The 26,362-nt window shown below is 43.6% G+C and overlaps 1 protein-coding gene across 1 annotated transcript; it reads left to right on the forward strand.

The window, feature by feature from the left end:
* On the forward strand, positions 1–26,362 carry LOC128062903 (cationic amino acid transporter 3-like). The gene is given in 14 exon segments (XM_052655360.1): positions 1–85; positions 8,571–8,645; positions 8,647–8,677; positions 11,056–11,454; positions 12,471–12,629; positions 13,587–13,764; positions 13,969–14,081; positions 14,239–14,461; positions 14,630–14,769; positions 14,872–14,974; positions 25,164–25,363; positions 25,557–25,723; positions 25,994–26,102; positions 26,265–26,362. Coding segments are annotated over 13 exon segments (1,953 nt in total). The 5' UTR covers positions 1–85; positions 8,571–8,612.

Raw genomic sequence — 26,362 nt, forward strand, 5'->3', positions numbered from 1 at the left:
GGACAAAGATCAGCTCCTGCCGTGCACGACTTACCCTCAGCCTCCCTGACTGACCCAGTGCTCCAGGCTCTGCTCCAGGGATCCAGTAAGTCTCGGGTCACCCTCTTCTGTGGGAGACTGGGTGCTGAGTTCACATCCTCCCAAAGAGACCTCTGCAATCCCAGAGTGCAGGGGTCAGCCCGGCTCCAGCCTGAGGGTGGAGAGACCCGTTTTCCAGATGAAAGTAGAAGGAGTTGGGAGCTGTTGTGTTTGTGTGAGAAGAGGTGGGGCTGGGAGAGATTGAATCTATGTCCAAAGGCTCTTCGACCGGTTTTAGACTGGTGCTCACTCAACACTCAGATGACCCTCACATAGAGTTTGTGATTTGGGTACCACTGCCTTCAGTCTCCTGTCCCTTTCTGCCCTCCATGTTTGCTGATGCCTCATCTAGGAGCTGAGCATTCTGCTGAGGACGACTCGCTGGTGCTTCATGTTAAGTTACCTGAGAGTTTTGTACACTCAGCAACTCTGTGAGGCTGGCTCTCCTGTTCATCACCGGCATCATTTTTTTTTAATTGTGGTAAAATACACTTAAATTTGCCATCCTCACTATTTTTGAATGAACTGGTCAGCAATATTTGGTAAATTTACGCAGCTGTGACACCAATTTGCAGAACTCTTTTCATCTTGTAAAACTGAAACCGGGTTCTCGTTTAACAATGACTCCCTATTTTTCCTCTCACCCAGGCCGTAGTAAACCACCCATCTATTTCTGTCTCTGTAAATTTGATTGTATCAGGTACTTCATAGAAGTGAACTATAGAGTATTTGTCTTTTGGAGACTGGCTTTTTATCATTTAGCATATTGTCCTCAAGTCTCTTGTCCACAAGGGTATTGTCCCTGTTGTAGCATGGGTCAGAATTTCCTGTCTTTTTATTCCTGAATAATATTCCTCTGTAGGCACACATCACTTTCTATTCATCCATTTTTCGTGGATGGCCATTTGGGCTGCTTTCATCTTTCAGCTATTGTGAACCAAGCTGCTACAAACATGGGTGTGCAAATGCCTCCTGTGACCTCAATTTCAGTTCCTTTTGGTGTACACTGAGAAATGGGATTGCCCAACCATGATGGTAATTTCAGTTTTGGTTTTTTGGAGGAGCCACCATACTTTTTCCATAGCAACTGCACCATTTTATGTTCCTAATGAGAGGGCTCAAAGGTTCATCAGAAGCATTTGACCAAGAAGGAAACACAGGTCCAGAGAAATATATGACTTGTTCAAGGGCAGAGAGGGCCCAGATACTAATCATAGCTTCCTGACTCTTTGAATGCTTGTCCTCAACCATAATTGAGGCCACCCCTATGGTAATGTTTGTGGCTATGCTTGCTGTGTTGGCTTGTCAGCCAAGGCCCTCCAGTGCAGAAGAAGTTCATTGTGCCTATTTGCCTAATCCGCCTTTCCTGCCTGTTGATTGGATGAATGAACTCATTCGTGTTTTTGTTGATGATACTCTTCTTTTGGGCAGGGCTCCCATCTATCCTAATAATGTTAAAACAGTGGTGAGCACTCCCTTCAATTTTTCAGGTGTGTCCATTTATCCACCTATTTGCTTTGCCATACCTTCCTCTCTTCAAGAAGTAGCTCCAGTTTTGGATGGATACGTTAGCACTTCCTTGAAAGGCATGCTTACTGATTCTCTGAGAAGTGATGGCAAGATAGACTTTTGGTCTTTACAGCTGCTGATGCCAGGGGCGCAAGAAAGAGTATTTGAAGCCTTAAAAAAGGCAGCCCCTCATTTAAAGGACTATCCAAGCTGTGCAGTCCCCACCTCGGACTCTGATGAACAAGGACTACAGGCCTGGGAAAGCATAAGCAGAATTTCTGGCTTTCCTTGTTGGAAAGAATGCATGTACGCCACAAAGTTATCTATTTCCATTGCTGCCACCAGACATTTTCTGACCGACTGGGGGTGCCCCTATCTTTTGAATCAACAATGGGGCTTAATTTATGTAGAACCTTTTAGGTCCACATGGAATAATTCATTTCTCCCTATGCCTTTAGTAATTACTAGGTGGCATGCTAATGGATGGGTTCCTCCTTGAGTGAGCTTCAACGGAACGGGTCTCATGCAGCCTGAGTTTTGGAAAGCACTGGCTGATGTGGCACCTGTGATTTTACATAGACCTTTAAATGAACAAAGATAAACTGTATGGGCCTGCATACATTCTCCCTATGCCTTTTTGTTGGCCAGAAATCAGAGTGATTTGCAAGTTTCTGAAGGAGAAACTGTTTACAATGTTATATGTGTGAATTGTTTTATATCAAATTGTGTTGATGGGAATGATTATAATAATTATAAGGCTGTGATGATTGTAAAACAACCACCATATTTGATGGTTCCTGTAAAATTAGAGTGACAATGGTTTGATGATTATGCATTGAAAGTTTTATATGAACTTAATGGCTTAATTTCTCAACCTAAGAGATTCATTGCAGCTCTGGTTGTGGGAATAACTGCCTTGATTGCTATAATTGCATCAGTTACGGTTTCTGCTGTTGCCCTGTCAAAAGAAGTGCATACTGCCTCGTTTGTTGATCAGCTGTCCAAAAATGTCTCCGTAGCTCTTACTATGCAGGAAATTATAGATAAGAAAATAGAAAATAAGGTCAATGCTTTAGAAGAAGCAGTTCTGCTTATGGGGCAAGAAATTACAAATTTAAAAATTAAATTGTGTTTAAGGTGCCATGCTGAATTTAAATGGATGTGTGTTACTCCTCTACAAGTGAATGAGTCCATGCACTCTTGGGAACGCATTAGAAGTCATATTTTAGGCGTCTGGAATCATTCAGATTTTAGTATTGATATTTCGAAGTTGCATCAGGATATTCAGAATATGAAGCAGGCGGAATCTGACTTTTCCTCTCAATGGCTTTCTAATTCCCTCTTTGAAAATCTGGAGGGATATCTTTCCCACGGATTCTTTGTACAGTAATGATTAATGTGGCCATGTGCTTATGCCTGTTAGTTCTGATTTGTGTGATGACCCCGTGCCTTTTCAGAATACTCAGCCAAAAATTCTCTGCTCTATCTACTGAGTTTCATACCTATGCTCTAAAAAATAAAAAAGGGGGAGATGGAGGCACAGTCCCCAGCCCCCTCTCCCCAGTCTGCAGGCACGGATCCCGGGATGAAGGAGTTAGGCCTTGTAATTCTGATTTGTCTTTTCCTCTCCTCAGCTGAGTTGACTGAAAAGGAATATTAAGGTGCTTATTGTTCTTGAGAGGAGCATGAGAAGGCATAAAGCCTTCTGCAGCATTGCTCTGAAAATAATTCATAAAGTTAATCATTGACATTTGTTCAAGGACTTTTACAAAAAAGTGTTCCAGGATGAGCACATAGGCCGCAGCTTGAGGCCATGGGAGGGATTGATATCTGAAGCCTATTTGTGAGGAGAATGTTTGTGGTGAAGAAGTTTACTGAGTTTAGGGTTTAGAAATAATTCAAAAAGTTAGAAGTTAAAGATTTAGGGAATGTTGTAAAATTAGCATATTTTACTATAGCTTATAGAAGTTAGGAATTTTTAGAGACAGTATAGCTAGAAGCCTTTTTAAGAGACAGTGAGCTCAGGATGTTAGGGGCAAACAGGATTTAGGAAGATAAGTAGTAAACTGAGGAGTGTAGCATAAGTTACAGTGTAATCACAAGTTAGCTATAGGACACATTAGAGGAGGTAGATAACAGATGATAAGGTTAATTCTGAGAGAATCACTGAAGCAGGAACTCTGTTTGAAGAGCACCAATGATTCATGGAGATAATAAATCTGGGAGAGGGGGATCTGAAAATGTCAAACCTCTGGCCTAATGCTTTTGTAAAAGTATAAAAGAGAATCTTAACCTTGGAATAAACAGGCAGTCCATAGAAAAATGAGAGGCTGCCTCATTCACTGACACCATCCATCTCTTAGGTTGAATCCCTGGCTGCTGGAGTTGGACTCCAGCACATAATTCTCAACTTGAACTTTAGAGTAACATGGACAGAAGCCGCCTGACCTTAACTGGTGTTCACTGAGTCAGCCTAGCCCTGCAGAGCAAGTGTGATGGGGAGACATTCTATGTCCCAAAGGATTGAAAACACAGTCTCTCATTTCTGATTGAGAATGAAGATTAGTCCTCCCTCTCTTCAGGCACTTGGGAGGCCATCTGTTTTTCCTTTTTTTTTTATTTCCCAAAATTTAATACTTTATTTTTTTAATTTTTACACTTTTTTAGTTGGAGAATAATCACTTTACAATGTTGTGCTGGTTTCTGCCTTAAAACAAGGAGGCTCAGTCATAACTATATGTGTATGTCCCCATCCCTCTAGGTCACCACAGAGCTCCAGACTGAGCTCCCCGTGCTCTACAGTGGTTTCCACGAGCTGTCTGTTTCACACACAATCGTGTATAAATGTCAGCGCTCCTCTCTCAGTTCGTCCTACTCTCTCCTCCCTCAACTGTGTCCACAAGTCTGTTCTTACATCTGCATCTCCATTCCTTCCCTACAAATAGGTTGATCTGTCCTATTTTTTAAGATGCCATACATATGCATGATATACAATATCTGCTTTTCTCTTTCTGAGTTTCTTCACTCTGTATAACAGACTCTAGGTTCATTTACCTCACTACAAGTGACTGAAATTATTTCCATTTTATGGCTGAGTGATATTTTGTTATATATATGTACCACATCTTCTTTATCCATTCACCTGGCTGTATACATCCAGGTTGCTTCCATGTCCTGCCTGTTGTAAACAGGGCTGCAAAGAACATTCACTTACATGTATCTTTGTGATTTGGTTTGATTTGACTTTGGTTATCTCAGGGTTTATGCCCAGTAGTGGATTGTCGGGTCATATGGTAGTTTTATTCCTAGTTTGTTAAGGAATGTCCATCCTGTTTTCCATAGTGCCTGTGTCAGTTTACTTTCCCACCAACAGTGCAGAAGAGCTCCCTTCTCTCCTCATCCTTTTCAGCATTTACTGATTGTAGATTTTCCAATGGTGACCATTCTGACTTCTGTGAAGTGATAGCTCATTGACATGAGGACCCAGTGGGGGAAGGAGACAGTTGAACAAACTGGGGGATTAGGATTGACATGTATACACTACATGTGCAAAACAGATAGCTAATAGGAACCTGCATAAAGCACAGGCACCTCAGCTTGCAGCTCTGTGATGCCCTAGAGGGTTGGGATGGGGGACGGGGTGGGAGGGAGGCCCAGCAGGGAGGGGACATATGTATACATATAGCTATTCACTGGGCTTCCTTCCCTTGTGGCTCAGCAGTAAAGGATCCACCTGCCAATGCAGGAGATGCCGGTTTGATCCCTGGGTTGGGAAGATTCCTTGGAGAAGGAAATAACCCACTCCAGTATTCTTGCCTGGAGAATCCCATGGACAGAAGAGCCTGGCAGGCTACAGTTCACGGACTGGCACAGAGTCAGACACGACTGAATGACTAACCAGCAACAAAGCTGATTCACTTCATTATATCGCAGAAACTAACACAACATTATAAAGCAATACACCTGTGGCTGAATCATGTCAATGTATGGCAAAAACCACTACAATATTGGAAAGTAATTAGCCTCCAATTAAAATAAATAATTTTTTTAATGTAAAAAGAGAACACTCAAATGAATAAAATCAGAAAGGAGGAGATATTATAAATGGTACTTTAAATATACACAGTCTTATAAGAAACTACTATGAAAAACTATATGCCAACAAATTGGATAGCCTAGAAGAAACAGACCAAAATTTAGAAGCATCCAACATATCAAGACAAAATCAGGGTAAAATAAACAATATGAATACTAAGTAAGGAGGTTAGATCAGTGATAAGAAACCTCTCAACACAGAAAAGATAGTTTCACTGGCAAATTTTACAAAACATTTGATTTTTTAAAAGCTGTTAAAATGTTGGCCTCACTAGGTTTAGTTGCTGCACGTGGGCTTTCTCTCTGGTTGTGGCGAGGGGTCTACTCTTTGCTTTGGTGTGCATGCTTCTTGCGGTGGCTTCTCTTATTGTGGAGCACAGGCTCAGTAGTTGTGGAGCACAGGCTTAGTTGCTCCATGGCACCTGGGATCTTCCCAGACCAGGAATCGTGCCCTGCATTGGCTGGTGGATTCTCATCCACTGTGCCACCAGGGAAGTCCAAAGAGTAAGAATATCAACAAACACGAAAAAACTACATTTATTTCTAGACTCCTTCCTATTACAAGATAATGGAGAAAACTCGTGGTGTGTGTGTGTGTGTGCGTTCCCAAGAGGGTCCCCTCATAATGGAAGAATCTTTGACGATACCATGATTGGGAATTGTTTCATCCTCTTCCCAGGTCACATGACTTTTTCTCGACTCCCCTGTGATTTAGTTTCCGTTCTGTCAGGGCTAGCCTGGCTTAGGGATTTGGATTGGTTTCCAAATGCAACCAAGACAGGAAACCCACTGGTCTAAGGCACAGTGATGAATTCATGTCAAAAACAGGATGCATGGGGGAGGGGGCAGAAGGCAAGAGAGAGACAGAGTGTGATGAAGAAGTGTTTCCATCTGAGACAGAAAAGAGGCAGAAAGAGGAGGCACAGATGGCAGGACTAACATGCTGAATCCCGGAGTGGGGGAGGGGAAGGGGGCAGGTTATCAACTGTGAATCACAGGCCAGTGAACTCAACATCAATGTACAATATTCACGTATAATGTAAATACAAAGCACCCAAACTCAGCGATGGATATAGAATTGAGTATTAATTTCAGACACTTTAGGAAGTACACAAAAATGAAAAGGTGTTAGTATGGGGTCACGAAGAGTAGAACATGACTGAGCGACTTCCCTTTCATTTTTCACTTTCATGCATTGGAGAAGGAAATGGCAACCCACTCCAGTGTTCTTGCCTGGAGAATCCCAGGGACAGAGGAGCCTGGTAGGAGGTCATCTATGGGGTCACACAGAGTCAAACACGACTGAAGCGACTTAGCAGTAGTAGCAGCATTTGAGAGATAGAGGTCAGAGGGCTGGGAAGTTAGGGAAGGGATAATGATCAGGACACTCACTTGGAAACACAGGATAACTGTTGAATGAAAAAGGAAAAAGAACAGGAATGTGAGCATGCCTCTGACAGTTACTGCAGTCACTGTGAGATGAATTAAAAACATGGGAAATTATGTTGGAAAGATGAGAGGGTGGGGAGAAAGCAGCAGAGGTGGACCTGAGTGGCTCTCTCATGAATCATAACAGGAAGAGAGTGCCTGTCAGTTGGGGTTGTCTACTGGGCTTCCCTGGTGCATCAGTGGTAAAGAATCTGCCTGCCAATGCAGGAGACGTGGGTTTGACCCCTGGGACAGGAAGATCCCCTAAAGGAGGAAATGGCAACCCTCTCCAGTATTCTTGCCTGGGCAACCCCATGGACAGAGGAATCTGTCATGTTACAGTCCATAGGGTCACAAAAGAGTCTTACATGACTGAGTAACTAAACAACAAGAAAATTCTATACAAGGTGATATCAGACATGCCTTTCTCATGGCTTAAGTCTCTGTCCTTACATTATTTTAAACTCTGTATGTTTTCTCCTTTTATATTACACTTGTTTAAAAAGTCAGATTTTTTAAAAACAATGTGGAATTTTTTTCTGTATAATATATGTGGGTTGGATTCCAAATGTCCTGCTGTTGTGAAAGAAGGAAGTGCTCCTTACTACTAAATCCCTAATGCCTATTTTAGATGTCTTATTTTTTTAAATTTAGACTCTCACTTATTGGCTGCTTCAGTTTGAACTATTTTCTTTTCATTTTATTGAAGTATAGTTGATTTACAGTTGAGATAACTTCTTCTGTACTGCAAAGTGACTCAGATATACATATATATTGATATATTCTTTTCAGTGACATTTATCACAAGATATTGATTATAGTTCCCTGTGCTATACATAGGATCTTGTTGTTTATCTATATAAAATAGTATGCATGTGCTAATCCCAAACTCCCAGTCCTTCCTTCTCCCTCTCCCTTGGCTATCATATGTGTGGTCTCTATATCTGTGAGTCTCTTTCTGTTTCATAGATAAGTTCATTTGGACTGTATTTTATACTCCACATACAAGTGGTATCATATGGTATCTTTCTTTCTCTTTCTGACTTTCTTCACTAACTATGATAAGCTCTAGGTCCATAAGGCTGCAAGTACCATTGTTTCATTTTTCATGGCTGAGTCTCACTCCATTGTATGCATGTATGAATATATACGTATGTGTATGTGTATATATATATTTGTTGTTGTTTAATCACTCAGTTGTGTCTGGCTCTTTTGTGACCCCATGGACTATATCCTGCAAGGCTCCTCTGTCCATGGGGTTGATTACCCAGGTGAGAATACTGGAGTGGGTTGCCATCCCTTTCTCCAGGAGATCTTCCTGATTCAGAGATTGAACTGGGAACTCCTGCATTGCAGGCAGATTCTTTACATCTGAGCCACCAGGGAACCCTCATCATATTGTAGAAGCATTTAAACTTTATTGCTCTTGGGGCAGATAATCTTGTCCTCTATCCTCCTAGGTTCTCTGTCTAGAGCCTGCAAAGAAGACACACGAAGGGTAGATGAACAGGAGAAAAACTACATCTACAACTAGCCTTCTGTTTACGTTTCCTGAGGAACGAGGCAGGTGAGGTCTAGGCTAGATATTTACACTAGACTTCTGTTTGCACTTGGAGGTGGAAATGCCAGGAACAGGGTAAATAACCGGACTTTGCCTGCTGTGGACATGTTACTATAATAATCATGGCAGGGACAGAAAGGGGCTAAACCCTGTGTGTGTAAAAGGTCAAGAGGTCACAGATTTTCTATCTTCGGGACACCACACATGTGTAGAAAAACTCCTTGGGTGGGGGGGCAAAAAGGAGGGCGTGCCATCTCATAATAGGTGATGTCCAGGCCCTCACAGGCCTGTGTGCTGGAATCCATCTAGAAAAATAGCTGCACACACCTGTCAGGGAGGGTCCTAAGGCAGGGCAGGTGTGGAAAAAGAAGCCAGGTAATTGGCCAAGGTAAACAAAGACGGGAAGAACTGCCCTGCATAGACGATTTAACAGTCTCTTTATGCGGCTCCTCCTCCTTTTGGAGGACGCCCACAGCCTTTCTCTTGGGTGTGAGTTCTGCCTGGCTTCTGTCTTAACTAAACAAACTGTTCCTCTGTGTGCTCCCACACAACTGTGCTGTGTCTCTACTAATAATCCTTTACCATATTTTTGTTTTTGCCTCCTGGAAAAATGCTTCTTTTTTTTTTTTTTGTTTAAACTGGGTACTAGAGCCAGGAGAACCTTGTCTCTAGTTTCTAGCCCCCGATGTACTGGCGACTAGAGGTCCTCGTTTTCTTACAGCGTACTTGAGCCCAATTCTTGGGCAAAGAACTAAGCCAGCACTCACGGCTCTCTGTCTCCGGGATCATTTGGGACTGAAACCCAGGATTTCACGGTAAACTGCAGGTCTCCCCAAACTGCTGGCTGGAGACTTCTGACTCTCTCTCTCTCACAGGAGAACTTGCTCTCACTCTCTGCTTTGTTCTCTTTCCAAGACCTGCAGAGGTTAACCTAGGTCTGCTCAATAAAGGAGCCCCAGTTATCTTTTTCTTGCCCTTCTCCCCATTTCTCTCATTCTGCCTAAACAACAACACCCAGCCTTTCCCTCACCCAAGCAGAGCTTCCTCATCAACTTTGGGAGAACCATGCCTGGAATCAAGGCACAGCACCTACCACCACAGCCATCAAATTGCTCCCACTTTGTTGTAGCTGTTGTTTAGTTGCTAAATCATGTGTGACTCTTTGCGACCCTGTGGACTGTGGCCTGCCAGGCTCCTCTGTCCATGGGATTCTCCAGGAAAGGATACTAGAGTGGGTTTCCATTCCCCTCTCCAGGGCATCTTCCCCACCCAGGGATTGAATCTGTGTCTCCTGCACTGCAGGCGGATTCTTTACTGTCTGAGCCCCCAGGGAAGCTCAACCCGGGAGGACTCCCTTCAAAAGCCAGATGGGCCAAGAAAAGGAAAACTCAGGTTTGCTTTAAGGTTTGGCCCTTATTTAAGTTGAGGGTTGGAAAGTGGCCTAAAACTTGGGTCTCTAGATTATAATGCTATCTTACAATTAGATCTTTGTTGCCACAACATAGGTAAATGGACTGAGGTTAACTCTCCTGACATTCTAAATGACCCCCTTCTAACTTCTCCCAACTCTCAGGGGGGACCCAAGCTTCGCCAATCCTGTTGTTGTTTAGTTGCTCAGTCTTGTCTGACTCTTTGCAGTCCCTTTGACTGTAGCCTTCGAGGCTCCAGGTTTCCTTACTCCTTCAGATTTAGTAGTCCTAGGACACTGTATCTGTAAAAAGAAACATTGCTAACCATCATCTGACAACATACAGTCGCTACAAACCTTCAAAAGTCTATATATTGTGGCACAATAAGTGGATGTAAGTTTGTGCTTGAAGATCTACATTTGAGCAGTTAAGGGAGAGACAGAAAGCGTTTCCTGAGTCTGCAGGTCTTAACTGCCCTCAGCTCAAGACAATCCAGGGATCTCCCAGGGGTCTCAGTGGTAAAGAGTCCACCTGCCAATGCGGGAGAACCAGGAGACTCAGGATTGATCCCTGGGTTGGGAAGATCACCTGGAAGAGATCATGGCGACCCACTGCAGCATTCTTTCCTGGAGAATCCCACAGCAGGGGAGCCTGGCAGGCTGCAGTCCAGGGGGTCTCAAAGAGTCAGACAGAGTGAGCACAGACACACACCCAACAATCCATATTCCAAGTGGCACATTTTGGGGGAGACCTAATCCTCTCCACATCACTTCTCTCTAAAAAGCCTTTCCAGTAACTTTGAAACATGTGAGAAGATTTTTTTGTGTTTGAAGAAACCAAAGCTCAGAGATGGAGACCTTGTCCCAAGTGTCCTTTTACCACCTGCCCCTCATCGCTCCACTGCTCCGTGGACTTGGACTCCCAGGGCCAAGGGCAGGTGGACCTTGCTAATGGCTTCGTGTCTTGTTTCTTCAGCAGATCACAGCTCCTCAACTCCATCCAGGATGCGGTGTCAGGATCTCCACCAGTTTGGTCAGAAGCTGGTCCGCAGGCGGCTCCTGGAGCCCACCAAGGATTCTGACAGTCCCACGGCACCTCTGAACATCCTGAAGCTGGTGGCCTTCGGTGTGGCCAGCACCCTGGGGGCCGGTGTGTACATCCTGGTGGGAGAAGTGGCCATGTTCATCGCTGGGCCAGCGATCGTCATCTCCTTCTTGGTGGCTGCCCTCTCTTCTGTGTTGTCTGGGCTCTGCTATGCCGAGTTTGGGACACGGGTCTCGTGGACCGGTTCTGCATATCTCTACAGCTACATCAGCGTGGGAGAACTGTGGGCTTTCGTCACTGCCTGGAACCTCATCCTGTCCTATGTCGTTGGTGAGGGGATGGGTGGGGCTAGGTGTGGGGCTGAAGTTCAGGAGACCAGAAGTGGGAGTTTGGGTCTTTGGTCATGCATGAGAACTGCATCATCCACTCCGTGAGGGGAGGAGGGAAATAACATCTGGAAAAGTCCACAGCTTCATTCTTCTCAGCTCTCCCCTGCTTTCCTTAAATGATGGACCAAGAACCCAGAGGAAAGGGCACTGTAGGGAGTGGGTGAGAGGGAGGCATGGCCCACAGGCTTATCCCCTCACCATACTGAAGTCTCCGCTTAGCGGTTGCCTTCATAGAGTTTCTATTAGCATTTGAACTAAAATTTTAATCCTCATCACCCAGACAACTTGCTCTCACTTCTCTCTTTTCTTGCATAACTTTGATCTCTCACTGACATTAAATAGTTAACATATTTTAGAATTATCTGGGTCTATTTTCCCCACTCCATGAAAAGAAGCTCTCTGAGATTTGGTATTTTGTATTTTTTCCCCAACATACATGACTTTTTGTATTTGTTGTTGTTGTTCCATCACTAAATTGTGTCCAACTCTTTGCAACCCCATGGGCTACAGCACGCCAGGCTCCTCTGTCCTCCAATATCTCCTGGAGTTTGCTCAAACTCATGTTCACTGAGTCGGTGATGTTGTCCAACCATCTCATACTCTGCCGCCCCCTTCTCCTTTTATCTTCAATCTTTCCCATGTTGGACACCTTCTGACCTGGAGGGCTCCTCTTCGGGCATCATAACTGTTTGCCTTTTCATGCTGTCCACGGGGTCCTCCTAACAAGAATACTGGAGTGGGTTGCCATTTCCTTCTCCAGGGCCCGTGTTTTGTCAGAACTCTTCACTGTGACCTGTCCGTCTTGAGTGGTCTTGCATGGCATGGCTCATAGTTATATTGAGCTATGCTCACCCTTCACCACGACAATGCTGTGATCCACGAAGGGGTCTTGGTGTACGGGGGGGGGGGGGTCCAATTTTTATTTGTCAATGAATGTTCCTTCTTATTCTGCTGCAGTCACGGGCAGCGTGGCCAGGGCCTGGAGCATCGCCTTTGACAGCCTGATTGGGAACCGCATCTTTCAGGCCTTAGAGGGAACTTTTTCTCCATATATGCCCTACTATCTGGCCAAGTATCCAGACTTTGTCGCCCTGTCCCTGGTGCTGTTGCTCACGGGTGAGACAGGGATTCAAGTTAGGATGGGAAGACTGGGATGTGGGGTGGCGGGGGAACTAGGATGGGAAAGGCATGAGGTGGCAGAACTGTGGGAACTAGAAATTAGGGTCTGGTTAACCAAAGACAGGAAGTCAAGATGTAGACCATTGTTTCCCACCCTTGGCTTTACTGACCTTCCAGGCTGAAACAGCCTTTGGTGTTGGGGGCTGATGTGTGCACTGCAGGATTTTCTTAAGCAATCAGTCAGGTGTGTAGCATCTTTGGAACTCATTCACTAAACACCTGTGACTCATATTTCCCAAATTGTGACAATCAGATGTCTCCAGACATTGCCAAATGTCCCTTGGGGACCCAAATCACCCCCAGCTGAGAATTATTTACTTAGAGTGACAAGTTTCTTCCTCTGTACTGAGACTTTTTTCAAATGGGAGGAAATTAACATAGCATAAAATTAGCCATTTTATTATTTTTCCTTAGCCTTGTTGATATATAATTGACATACAACACTATGTAAGCTGAAGGTGAACATCATGATGATTTGATGGATGTGTATATTATGTGACTGGAGTAGGAAATGGCAACCCACTCCAGTAATCTTGCCTGGAAAACTCCATGGACAGAGGAGCCTGGCAGGCTACACTTCGTGTGTCTCAAGGGGTTGGACACGACCGAGTGACTGAGCCCATATTATATGATAATGGCCACAGTAAGAAACTAACTATGTTGAAATATGCAATTCAGTGGTACTTACAGCATTCAATACGTATAACAATCACCTTCATCTAGCTTCAAACATTTTCATCACAGCAAAAGAAAACCCACTACCCACTGAGCAAAGACAAACTATTCATCTTAATCTCCCAGCCCCCTAACCCCTGGCAACTACTAGTCTGCTTTCTGTGTCTGTGGATTTGATTTGGCTATCTTGGAATGTCTCATATTCCATCTTTCCCACAGGAGTACTGGTTCTGGGGGCACGTGAGTCAGTCCTGGTTGGAAAAATATCCACAGGCATCAACCTTTTGGTTCTCAGTTTCATCATCCTCTCTGGCTTCATTAAGGGAGACCTGCACAACTGGAAGCTCACAGAACAGGACTACACATTGAACACGTCTGAATCTGGTGACATCTATAGGTCAGGAGGGTGCTCCTGTTCCTTGTCATGCTTGTTGGGGCTGGTGCCGAGCTGGGAATCTGGCAGGGACTAAAGAGACCTGGGCTGGTGGATCTGGATAATGAGGTCCTGGAGCCCAGGGCTTGTGGTATTAACTGTGAAGTCCAGCAGAGATGACTGAATGCACCTCCCTCACGGCCTTTCTTGCTTCTTCTCTCACTGTAGCTTGGGCCCTCTGGGTTCTGGAGGGTTTGTGCCCTTCAACTATGACGGAATTCTCCATGGAGCAGCTCTATGTTTCTACTCATTTGTGGGTTTTGATGACATTGTCACTAAAGGTAACTGGTCATTTTGTGCCCCATCAGAGGATTGGGCTGCCCTTGGGCATAGGGGTTGATAGAAGATTTTTAAAAGCTCTTGAAAGTTTAGAGGAAAGTGGATTTTGTGCTGTGCCATCAGTGTTTTCCTAAGCTGAGATGTTTACCAACCCTGCAGGGGAAGAAGCCCCAAATCCTCATCGCTCCATCCCCATCAGCATCATGAGCACGGTCTTCATCTGCTTTTTGGCGTATTTTGGTGTCTCGGCGACTCTCACCCTCATGGTGCCCTACTACCAGATTCAGCCTGACAGCCCTTTTCCTCAGGCTTTCGTCCATGTTGGGTGGGGCCCTGCCAGATATGTCGTGGCTGTTGGCATCCTCTGTTTTCTTTTATACAGGTCAGTGTCAAGGCCTTCTCTCCATGAACTGTCAGTTGCTCAGGTGTTTCAGCCCTTGGGATTGAGAGACGAGAGGGGAAGACCCCTTACCAGGTAGACTAGGGAGCCAGAGCCCTGGTCTCTCCTGCTTCTCAACATCCCCACCCGTGTTCCCACCGTCCCTTCCAGACTGCAGAGCTCCTTGTTCCCCGTGCCTCAGGTGATCCAGGAAATGGCAGAGGACGGGCTCCTTTTCCGAGGACTTGCCCGAACCCATGCCCGCACGAAGACCCCCATCATGGCCACCGTGTCCTCTGGAATTCTCGCAGGTGAGCAAGAGAATTCACTCCTCCTCTGATCCCTTTCCTTATCTAGGTACATCCAGCGGTTTCTCACTGCTGACCCCCACCTCGTTTGTGCCCTCATTCTAGGTATCATGGCATTGCTCTTTGAGTTCAGTAATCTGGTGGACCTCATGTCGATTGGACACCTGCTGGTTTACACTGTGGTGGCGTTTTTGGTCCTTGTCCTCAGGTGAGACTCCACTGCACCCTGACTGGGGCTCTTACATTCCTGAAGACTTAATGGCCGTTCATCCTCTTCAGGTTTTTTTTTTTAAATTGGAGGCTAATTACTTTACAATATTGGAGTGGTCTTTGCCGTACATTGACATGAATCAGCCATGGGTTTACACGTATTCCCTATCCTGAACCCCCCTCCCACCTCCCTCTGCATCCCATCCCTCTGGATCATCCCAGTTCACCAGCCCTGAGCACCTTTTTTCATGCATCAAACCTAGACTGGTGATCTGTTTCACATATGATAATATACGTTTCAATGCTATTCTCTCAGATCATCCCACCCTGGCCTTCTCCCACAGAGTCCAAAAGACTGTGCTATACATCTGTGTCTCTTTCGCTGTCTTACATATAAGGTTATTGTTGCCATCTTTCTAAATTCCATATATATGTATTAATATACTGTATTGGTGTTTTTCTTTCTGCCTTACTTCACTCTGAATAATAGGCTCCAGCTTCACCTACATTATTAGAACTGATTCAAATGTATTCTTTTTAATGGGTGAGTAGTACAGGAGACAGGGATCAAGACCATCTCCATGGAAAAGAAATGCAAAAAAGCAAAATGGCTGTCTGGGGAGGCCTTACAAAAAGCTGTGAAAAGAAGAGAAGCAAAAAGTAGAGGAGAAAAGGAAAGATATAAGCATCTGAATGCAGAGTTCCAGAGAATAGCAAGAAGAGATAAGAAAGCCTGCTTCAGTGAACAGTGCAAAGAAATAGAGGAAAAGAACAGAATGGGAGAGACTAGAGATCTCTTCAAGAAAATTAGAGATACCAAGGGAACATTTCATACAAAGATGGGTTCGATAAAGGACAGAAATGGTATGAACCTAACAGAAGCAGAAGATATTAAGAAGAGGTGGCAAGAATACACAGAAGAAGTGTACAAAAAAGATCTTCATGACCCAGATAATCATGATGGTATGATCACTCACCTAGAGCCAGACATCTTGGAATGTGGGCTTGGAATGAAGTCATCCTGGAATGAAGTCAAGTGGGCCTTGGAAAGCATCACTACGAACAAAGCTAGTGGAGGTGATGGAATTCCAGTGGAGCTGTTTCAAATCCTGAAAGATGATGCTGTGAAAGTGCTGCACTCAATATGCCAGCAAATTTGGAAAACTCAGCAGTGGCCACAGGACTGGAAAATGTCAGTGTTCATTCCAATTCCAAAGAAAGGCAACACCAAAGAATGCTCAAACTACCGCACAATTGCAATCATCTCACATGCTAGTAATGCTCAAAATTCTCCAAGCCAGGCTTCAGTAATACATGAACCGTGAACTTCCGGATGTTCAAGCTGGTTTTAGAAAAGGCAGAGGAACCAGAGATCAAATTGCCAACATCCGCTGGATCATGGAAAAAGCAAGAGAGTTCCAGAAAAACGTATATTTCTGCTTTATTGACTACGCCAAAGCTTTCGACTGTGTGGATCACAATCAACTGTGGAAAATTCTGAAAGAGATGGGAATACCAGACCACCTGACCTGCCTCTTGAGAAATCTGTATGCAGGTCAGGAAGCAACAGTTAGAAGTGGACATGGAACAACAGACTGGTTCCAAATAGGAAAAGGAGTACGTCAAGGCTATATATTGTCACCCAGCTTATTTAACTTCTATGCAGAGTACATCATGAGAAACGCTGGACTGGAAGAAACACAAGCTGGAATCAAGATTGCTGGGAGAAATATCAATAACCTCAGATATGCAGATGACACCACCCTTGTGGCAGAAAGTGAAGAGGAGCTAAAAGGCCTCTTGATGAAAGTGAAAGAGGAGAGTGAAAAAGTTGGCTTAAAGCTCAACATTCAGAAAATGAAGATCATGGCATCCAGTCCCATCACCTCATGGGAAATAGATGGGGAAAGAGTGGAAACAGTATCAGACTTTATTTTTTTGGGCTCCAAAATCACTGCAGATGGTGACTGCAGCCACGCAATTAAAAGACGCTTACTCCTTGGAAGAAAAGTTATGACCAACCTAGATAGTATATTCAAAAGCAGAGACATTACTTTGCCAACTAAGGTCCGTCTAGTCAAGGCTATGGTTTTTCCTGTGGTCATGTATGGATGTGAGAGTTGGACTGTGAAGAAGGCTGAGCACTGAAGAATTGATGCTTTTGAACTGTGGTGTTGGAGAAGATTCTTGAAAGTCCCTTGGACTGCAAGGAGATCCAACCAGTCCATTCTGAAGGAGATCAGCCCTGGGATTTCTTTGGAAGGAATGATGCTAAAGCGGAAACTCCAGTACTTTGGCCACCTCATGTGAAGAGTTGACTCATTGGAAAAGACTCTGATGCTGGGAGGGATTGGGGGCAGGAGAAGAGGACGACAGAGGATGAGATGGCTGGATGGCATCACTGATTCAATGGACGTGAGTCTGGGTGAACTCTGGGAGTTGGTGATGGACAGGGAGGTATGGCGTGCTGTGATTCATGGGGTAGCAAAGAGTCGGACATGACTGAGTGACTGAACTTAACTGAACTGAATATTCCATTGTGTATATGTACCACTGCTTTCTTATCCATTCGTCTAGATGTGGACATCTAGGTTGCTTCCATGTCCTGGCTATTATAAACAGTGTTGCGATGAACATTGGGGTACACGTGTCTTTCCTCGGTGTGTATGCCCAGCAGTGGGATTGCTGGGTCATATGGCAGTTTTATTTCCAGTATTTTAAGGAATCTCCACACTGTTCTCCGTAGTAGCTGTACTAGTTTGCATTCCCACCAACAGTGTAAGAGGGTTCCCTTTTCTCCACACCCTCTCCAGCATTTATTGCTTGTAGATTTTGGATAGCAGCCATTCTGACCATCGTGAGTTGGTACTTCATTGTGGTTTTGATTTGCATTTCTCTGATAATGAGTGATGTTGACCATCTTTTCATGTGTTTGTTAGCCATCTGTGTGTCTTCTTTGGGGAAATGTCTGTTTAGTTTTTTGATCCATTGTTTGATTGGGCCATTTACTTTTCTGGAATTGAGCTGCAGGAGCTGCTTGTACATTTTTGAGATTAATTCTTTGTCAGTTGCTTCGTTTGCTATTCTTTTCTCCCATTCTGAAGGCTGTCTTTTCACATTGCTTATAGTTTCCTTCGTTGTGCAAAGCTTTTCAGTTTAATTAGGTTTCATTTGTTTATTTTTGCTTTTGTTTCCATTACTCTGGGAGGTGGGTCATTGAGGATGCTGCTGTGATTTATGTCAGAGAGTGTTTTGCCTATGTTCTCCTCTTGGAGTTTTATAGTTTCTGGTCTTACATTTAGATCTTTAATCCATTTTGAGTTTATTTTTGTGTATGGTGTTAGAAAGTGTTCTAGTTTCTTTCTTTTACTAGTGGTTGAACAGTTTTCCCAACACCAGTTGTTGAAGAGATTGTCTTTTCTCCATTGTATAGTCTTGCCTCCTTTGTCAAAGATAAGGTGTCCATAGGTGCGTGGATTGATCTCTGGGCTTTCCATTTTGTTCCATTGATCTATATTTCTGTCCTTGTGCCAGTACCATACAGTCTTGATGACTGTAGCTTTGTAGTATAGTCTGAAGGCAGGCAGGTCAATTCCTCCAGTTCCATTCTTCTTTCTGAGGATTGCTTTGGCTATTTGAGGTTTTTGCATTTCCATACAAGTTGTGAAATTATTTGTTCTAGTTCTGTGAAAAATATTGTTGGTAGCTTTTAGGGATTGCATTGAATCTATAGATTGCTGTGGGTAGTATACTCATTTTCACTATATTTATTTTTCCAATCCATTAACATTGTATATTTCATCTATTTGTGTCCTCTTTGATTTCTTTCATCAATATTTTTTTAATGTTCTATATATAGGTCTTTTGTTTCTTTGGGTAGATATATTCCTAAGTATTTTATTCTTTTCATTGCAATAGTGAATGGAAGTGTTTCCTTAATTTCTCTTTCTGTTTTCTCATTGTTAAGAGTATAGGAATGCAAGGGATTTTTGTGTGTTAATTTTATACCCTGCAACTTTAGCATATTCATTGATTAGCTCTAGTAATTTTCTGGTAGAGTCTTTAGCGTTTTCTATGTAGAGGATCATGTCATCTGCAAACAGCGAGAGTTTTACTTCTTTTCCAATCTGGATTCCTTTTATTTCTTTTTCTGCTGTGACTGCTGTGGCCAAAACTTCGAAAACTATGTTGAATAGTGGTGGTGAGAATGGGCACCCTTGCCTTGTTCCTGACTTTAGGAGAAATGCTTTCAGTTTTTCCCCGTTGAGGATAATGTTTGCTGTGGGTTTGTCATATATAGCTTTTATTATGTTGAGGTATGCACGTTCTCTTCCTGTTTTCTGGAGAGTTTTTTTTTTTTTTATCACAAATGGATGTTGAATTTTGTCAAAGGCTTTCTCTGCATCTATGGAGAAAATCATATGGTTTTTATCTTTTAATTTGTTAATATGGTGTATTACATTGATTGATTTGTGGATATTAAAGAATCCTTGCATTCTTGAGATAAAGCCCACTTGATCATGATGTAGGATTTTTTTAGTATGTTGTTGGATTCTGTTTGCTAGCATTTTGTTAAGGATTTTTGCATCTATGTTCATCAGTGATATTGGCCTGTAGTTTTCTTTTTTCGTGGCATCTTTGTCTCATTTTGGTATTAGGGTGATGGTGGCCTCCTAGAATGAGTTTGGAGATTTACCTTCCTCTTCACTTTTCTGGAAGATTTTGAGTAGGATAGGTGTTAGCTCTTCTTTAAATTTTTGATAGAATTCAGCTGTGAAGCCATCTGGGCTTTTGTTTGCTGGAAGATTTCTTATTACGGTTTCGATTTCAGTGCTTGTGATGGGTCTGTTAAGGTTTTCTATTTCTTCCTGGTTCAGTTTTGGAAAGTTATACTCTTCTAAGAATTTTCCCATTTCTTCCAAGTTGTCCATTTTATTGGCCTATATTTGCTGATAGTAGTCTCATGATCCTTTGTATTTCTGTATTGTCTGTGGTGGTTTCTCCATTTTCATTTCTAATTGTGTTGATTTGATTCTTCTCCCTTTGTTTCTTGATGAGTCTGGCTAATGTTTGTCAATGTTATTTATCTTCTCAAAGAACCAGCTTTTAGCTTTGTTGATTTTGGCTATGATCTCCTTTGTTTCTTTTGCATTTATTTCTGCCTTAATTTTTTAGATTTCTTTCCTTCTACTAACCCTGGAGTTCTTCATTTCTTCCTTTTCTAGTTGCCTTAGGTGTAGAGTTAGGTTATTTATTTGACTTTTTTCTTGTTTCTTGAGGTGAGCCTGTATTGTTATGAACCTTCCCCTTAGCACTGCTTTTACAGTGTCCCACAGGTTTTGGGTTGTTGTGATTTCATTTTCATTCATTTCTATGCATATTTTGATTCCTTTTTTATTTTTTCTATGATTTGTTGGTTATTCAGAAGCGTATTGTTTAGCCTCTATATGTTGGAATTAAAAAAAATTTTTTTCCGGTATTTGACATCTAATCTTACTGCTTTGTTGTTAGAAAAGATGCTTAGAATGATTTCAATTTTTTTGAATTGGCCAATGCTAGATTTATGACCGAGGATGTATTCTATCCTCAAGAAGGTTCTGTGTGCACTTGAGAAAAGGGTGAAATTCCTTGTTTTGGGGTGAAATGTCCTATAGATATCAATTAGGCCTAACTAGTCCATTGTGTCATTTAAAGTTTGTGTTTCCTTGTTAATTTTCTGTTTAGTTGATCTATCCATAGGTGTGAGTGGGGTATTAAAGTCTCCCACTATTATTGTGTTACTCTTAATTTCCCCTTTCATACTTGTTAGCATTTGCCTTACATATTGCGGTGCTCCTATGTTGGATGCATATATATTTATAATTGTTTTGTCTTCTTGAATTGACCCTTTGATCATTATGTAGTGTCCTTCTTCGTCTCTTTTCACAGCCTTTGTTTTAAAGTCTTTTTTATCTGAAATGAATATTGCTACTCCTGCTTTTTTTTTTTTTAATTTCCATTTGTGTGAAATATCTTTTCCCAGACCTTCACTTTCAGTCTGTATGTGTCCCTTGTTTTGAGGTGGGTCTATTGTAGACAGCATACATAGGGGTCTTCTTTCAGTATCCATTCAGCCAGTCTTTGTCTTTTGGCTGGGACATTCAACCCATTTACATTTAAGGTAATTATTGATAAGTATGATCCTGTTGCCACTTACTTTGTTGTTTTGGGTTCGAGTTTATAAACCATTTCTGTGTTTCCTGTCTAGAGAAGATCCTTTAGCATTTGTTGGAGAGCTGGTTTGGTTGTGCTGAATTTCTTAGCTTTTGCTTGTCTGTAAAGCTTTTGATTTCTCCTTCCTATTTGAATGAGATCCTTGCTGGGTACAGTCATATGGGTTGTAGGTTTTTCTCTTTCATCAGTTTAAGTATGTCCTTCAGGCCTTTCCTTTCTGGCCTGGAGAGTTTCTATTGAAAGATCAGCTGTTATTCTTACGGGAATCCCCTTGTGTGTTATTTGTTGTTTTTCCCTTGCTGCTTTTAATATTTATTTTTTGTGTTTGATCTTTGTTAATTTGATTAATATGTGTCTTGGGGTGTTTCACCTTGGGTTTATCCTGTGTGAGACTCTCTGGGATTTTTGGACTTGGGTGACTATTTCTTTATCCATTTTAGGGAATTTTTCAACTATTACCTCTTTAAGTATTTTCTCATGGCCTTTCTTTTTGTCTTCTTCTGGGACTCCTATGATTCAAATGTTGTGGAGTTTCACATTATCCCAGAGGTCCCTGAGGTTGTCCTCATTTCTTTTAATTCTTTTTCCCTCTGTGCTTCATTTATTTCTACCATTCTATCTTCTACCTCACTTATCCTATCTTCTGCCCCCGTTAAACTACTGTTGGTTCACTCCAGTGTTTTTGATCTCATTTATTGCATTATTCATTATTGAGTGACTCTTTTTCATTTCTTCTAGGTCCTTGTTACACATTTCTTGCATCTTCTCAATCCTTGTCTCCAGGCTGTTTATCTGTAACTCCATTTTGTTTTCAAGATTTTGGTTCATTTTTACTATCACTTTTCTGAATTCTTTTTCTGGGAGACTCCCTATTTCCTCCTCTTTGGTTTCGTTTGGTGGGCTTTTATCATGTTCCTTTACCTGCTGAGTATTTCTCTGCCTTTTCATCTTATTTAGGTTGCTGTGTTTGGGGTGGCCTTTCTGTATTCTGGCAGTTTGTGGTTCCTCTTTATTGTGGAGGTTCCTCCCTGTGGGTGGGTTTGGACAAGCAGCTTGTCAAGGTTTCCTGGTTAGGGAAGTTGTGTCAGTGTTCTGGTGGATGGAGTTGGATTTCTTCTCTCTGGAGTGTAATGAAGTGTCCAGTAGTGAGTTTTGAGATGTCTGTGGGTTTGGTGTGACTTTGGGTAGCCTGTATACTGAAGCTCAGGGCTAGGTTCCTGCATTGCTGGAGAATATGCGTGGTATGTCTTGCTCTGGAACTTATTGGCTGGTGGGTGGTGCTTGGTTTCAGTGTAGGTATGGAGGCTTTTGGATGATCTCTTATCAATGAATCTTCCCTGGAGTCAGGAGTTCTCTGGTGTTCTCAGGTTTTGGGCTTAAGTCTCCTGCCTCTGGTTTTCAGTCTTCTTCTTACAGTAGCCTCAAGACTTCTCCATCCATACAGCACTGATGATAAAACTTCTAGGTTAATGGTGAAAACATTCTCCACAGTGAGGGACACCCAGAGAGGTTCATAGAGTTACATGGAAAAGAGAAGCGGGAGGAGGGAGATAGAGGTAACCAGGAGGAGAAGAGGGGGAATCAAAAGGGGAGAGAGCAAGCTAGCCAGTAAACAATTCCCTATGTGCTCTCCACAGTCTGGAATCCTCAGAGAGGTTCACAGAGTTACACAGAAGAGAAGGGGGAGGAAGGAGATAGAGGTGACAAGAAGAGGGGGAATCAAAAGGGGAGAGAGCAAGCTGACCAGTAATCAATTCCCTATGTGCTGTCTACAGTCTGGAACCCTCATAGAGGTTTATGGAGTTACACAGAGAAGAGGAGAGGAAGGAAGGAAATAGAGGTGAGCAGGAGGAGAAAGGGGGGGAATCAAAAGGAGAGAGATACATCTAAGCTGTACTCTGTTCCCTAAGTGTTCTCAACAGCCTGGAAAACACACAGAGATTTACAGAGTTGGGTTGAGAAGAGAAGGGGGAGAGAGGAGATAGAGGTGACCTGGGGGAGAAAAAGGAGAGTCAAAAGGGGGAGAGATTAATCAAGCCAGTAATCATATTCCTAAGTAAAAATGCATACTTAAGATTGGATTCTTAAATGTACAAAATTGATAACAAATACTATAAAGCAAAGATTAAAAATCTAGAGTCGAGGTTAGACTCTCAAAAATACAATATCATAAAAAAATCACAAAATATATAAGAAATATATATGAAAATAGGGTCTTTTTTTTTTGCAATGTAATAGTAGTTTATGAAAGTGAAAATTTAAGGAGTAATAGAGGAATTTTAAAAAGGAAAAAAAATTTTAATTAAAAAACTGATAATAGTAAAAATATATCTAGGAGTTTTTCTGGAGCTGTTGTGGGCAGTGTAGGGTCAGTTCAGTTTCAGGTAGTTCCCTGTTCCTGCTTATATTTCTCAAGATCTATACGCACTTTCCATTGTAGTCAGTGTTAACGACAGGGATTTTAATCTGTGGCACCTGTCACTTCCAAAGCTGTTCCCTGTGTTTATTTAGCTTCTTCTGTTTGCAGGTCTCTTCAGTGTCTAATTTCCGACCTGACACAAGGGAGCGAAGGTGGTCTCTTGTTTAGGCTCATGCGTTCAGTGGTGCTGTGGGGAGGGAGGAACACTGCAAACAAATATCACAGGCGTGTGTGGGGAGTGCTCACAGTGTCTCAGCCATACTAGGTTTGCCCCTGCTCACCGCGTGTGTGCTTTCCCAATCTACACGCTCAGGCTTCAGGTTGCTCTGCAGGGAGCAGGCTCTGGGTTGCATGCACTCCCAGGTCTAAGCTGCTCAGGTTCAGGTTCTCGGGTACTCCACAAAAGCACAGACTTGGTTGGGCCTGTGTTTTGTGCCCTTCCATTATCCGACCAGCTCAGGGGACCAGGTGCTGGGCGAGCACACTCTCCTAAGATGCGGTGCGACTTATCACCGCCCGGGCCCAGCCGCTTGGTTTCTGGGGCACATCCGTCTCTGGTGGGTGGTGTGTCTTTTCTGGGTTGCTGATCTCTGGCTGCGACCCTCCCAGTGGATGTTACCCTCCGACAATCTCAGGAAGTCTTGGTTAGAAACTGGAAGCCTCTTCACAGTTTGGTAGGGGATGCCCTCTCTGGGGCCAAGATTGCCCCTTTCCGGCTCTGGCTACCCGCCACCTGCCTCCAGCTGGGGATGGCCTGTCCGCAGCCAGCTAGCTCTCCTCTGGTTTTCTCTCAGTCCTTTGTTCTGTGAGCAGGCCAGCAGTGCCTTAGGTTTGGGCTTTTCGCGGGATAGTTCTCCCTCTCTCTCTCTCTCTTTTTCCCCTCGCTCTTTCTGGCTATTCCACAGTTTAGGTTTCCATCTCATGTTAGCTCCCTCAGATTGCCCTCAAGGCATTCAGGCATGGTCCTTACCCTAAGCAAGGCAGCCAGCTCATCCCCATTCAGTCCCTGCTTGCTGGTGGTGGAGGAAAGCGTCTGGGGTACTTCTCCTCTGGGAGTTGCCATTAGGGATGTAACATGTGGGTTTTATTTATTTTTCCTCCTGGTTTTGTTGCCTTCTGAGATTCCAAAACTCCCCCAGACCAGCTAGTGAGAGCGTTTCCTGGTGTTTGGAAACTTCTCTTTTTAGAACCCCTTCCCGGGACGGATCTCTGTCCCTATTTTGTCTCTCTTTTTATCTTTTATATTTTGTCCTACCTCCTTTTGAAGACAATGGGCTGCTTTTCTGGGTGGCTCCTGGCCTCTGCCAACGTTCAGAATTTGTTTTGTGGAGTTTGCTCAGCGTTCAAGTGTTCTTTCGAAGAATTTGTGGCAGAGAAAGTGGTCTCCCCATCCTATTCTTCTGCCCTCTTGGCCTCACCCCCTACCCCCCACCCGCCACCTCCTTCAGCCTTCTAAAGTCCTGCTCTGCTTAAGGCAGGAAAGTGGTGCATTAGGATATCTGTTTCTGAATGAGTAGGGACTGATGTTAATATTCCTATAATATCTCTAATTCAGATACCAGCCAGACTGGAATTTAAGCAAGAATGAGAAAACAGAAGACAAAATTCAGATGAAGCCTCTAGTCAAGGAAAATCCTTTGGACTCTGAACCTGAAGCAGGAAGCTCAAAGACTCTCAAGAGTCTGTGGTTGCCTGTCAGCAGCAGCCCCACTGAGAAATCTGCCCAGATTGTGTATAAATGTGCCTTCCTGCTTGGTGAGCACTGGGATGTCTCTTTGGTCATATTTTGAAATTGACAGGATGGAGTTAAAGTGTGTGTTTTGTCAGTGGGAGTCTTGCAGATATGATGGCCCTTCCTGATACTGGTGGTTTCAGGGAGGGATGTGACCCGAGATCCTGACGTCTTTGTCTTCTGGGTCCAGCCTGTCCTCCTCCTTGACCCTTGCAGTTCTCCTGCTGATTATCCTGAGCCTGATCCTGGCCCAGTGGCCCAGCCAGGTGTTCTCTGGAGACCCCGTGCTCACAACAGTGGCTGTGCTGCTGCTGCTGCTCATCACTGGGGTCACAGCCATCATCTGGAGGCAGCCCCAGGACCCCTCTCCTCTTCCATTCAGGGTAAGTGAGCTGATGTGTCCAAAGTGTCCTCCTTGGGTGAATGAGGTCTGTGTCCTTTGATGGCAAAATGTCCTTTCCTGGACAGGGAATGAGGGGAGTTACTGAAACCAATGGACTCTTCCCTGATCCACCCTCAGGGCTTTGCATACACGATCTCAGTAGGCACTGAATGCACAGCCCGAGGAGGACAGGAGCCTCCCACCCACGTGGGGCAGGGTCCCCTTTCAGACATCTGGGCTGTGTTCAGGGATGAGCTGCCTCTGCCCACAGGTCCCTGCTCTGCCTGTCTTCCCGCTGGTCAGCATCTTCGTGAACGTTTACCTGATGATGCAGACGACCTCTGGGACCTGGGCCCTTTTTGGCGTCTGGAATGCCATTGGTAAGTTGCTTTCTGGGATAAAGAGGTTACTTGAACGACTGCACCCAACATCTTCCTACTATTTCTCCCCACACTGTATCAGACACCATAGAAGGTCTACTGGGCATTTGGAAGTGAGGAGAGCACCTACATTTCCTTCTCATCGTCTCATCTCCCTTCTAGGATTTCTCATATACTTTGGATACGGGATCCGACACAGCCTGGCAGGGAACAATCATCAACAGCCACCAGCCACCAGCCTCCACCTCCCAGACTCTTGA

Source organism: Budorcas taxicolor, chromosome 18 (genome assembly GCF_023091745.1).
Source record: "Budorcas taxicolor isolate Tak-1 chromosome 18, Takin1.1, whole genome shotgun sequence".
Lineage (NCBI taxonomy): Eukaryota > Metazoa > Chordata > Mammalia > Artiodactyla > Bovidae > Budorcas > Budorcas taxicolor.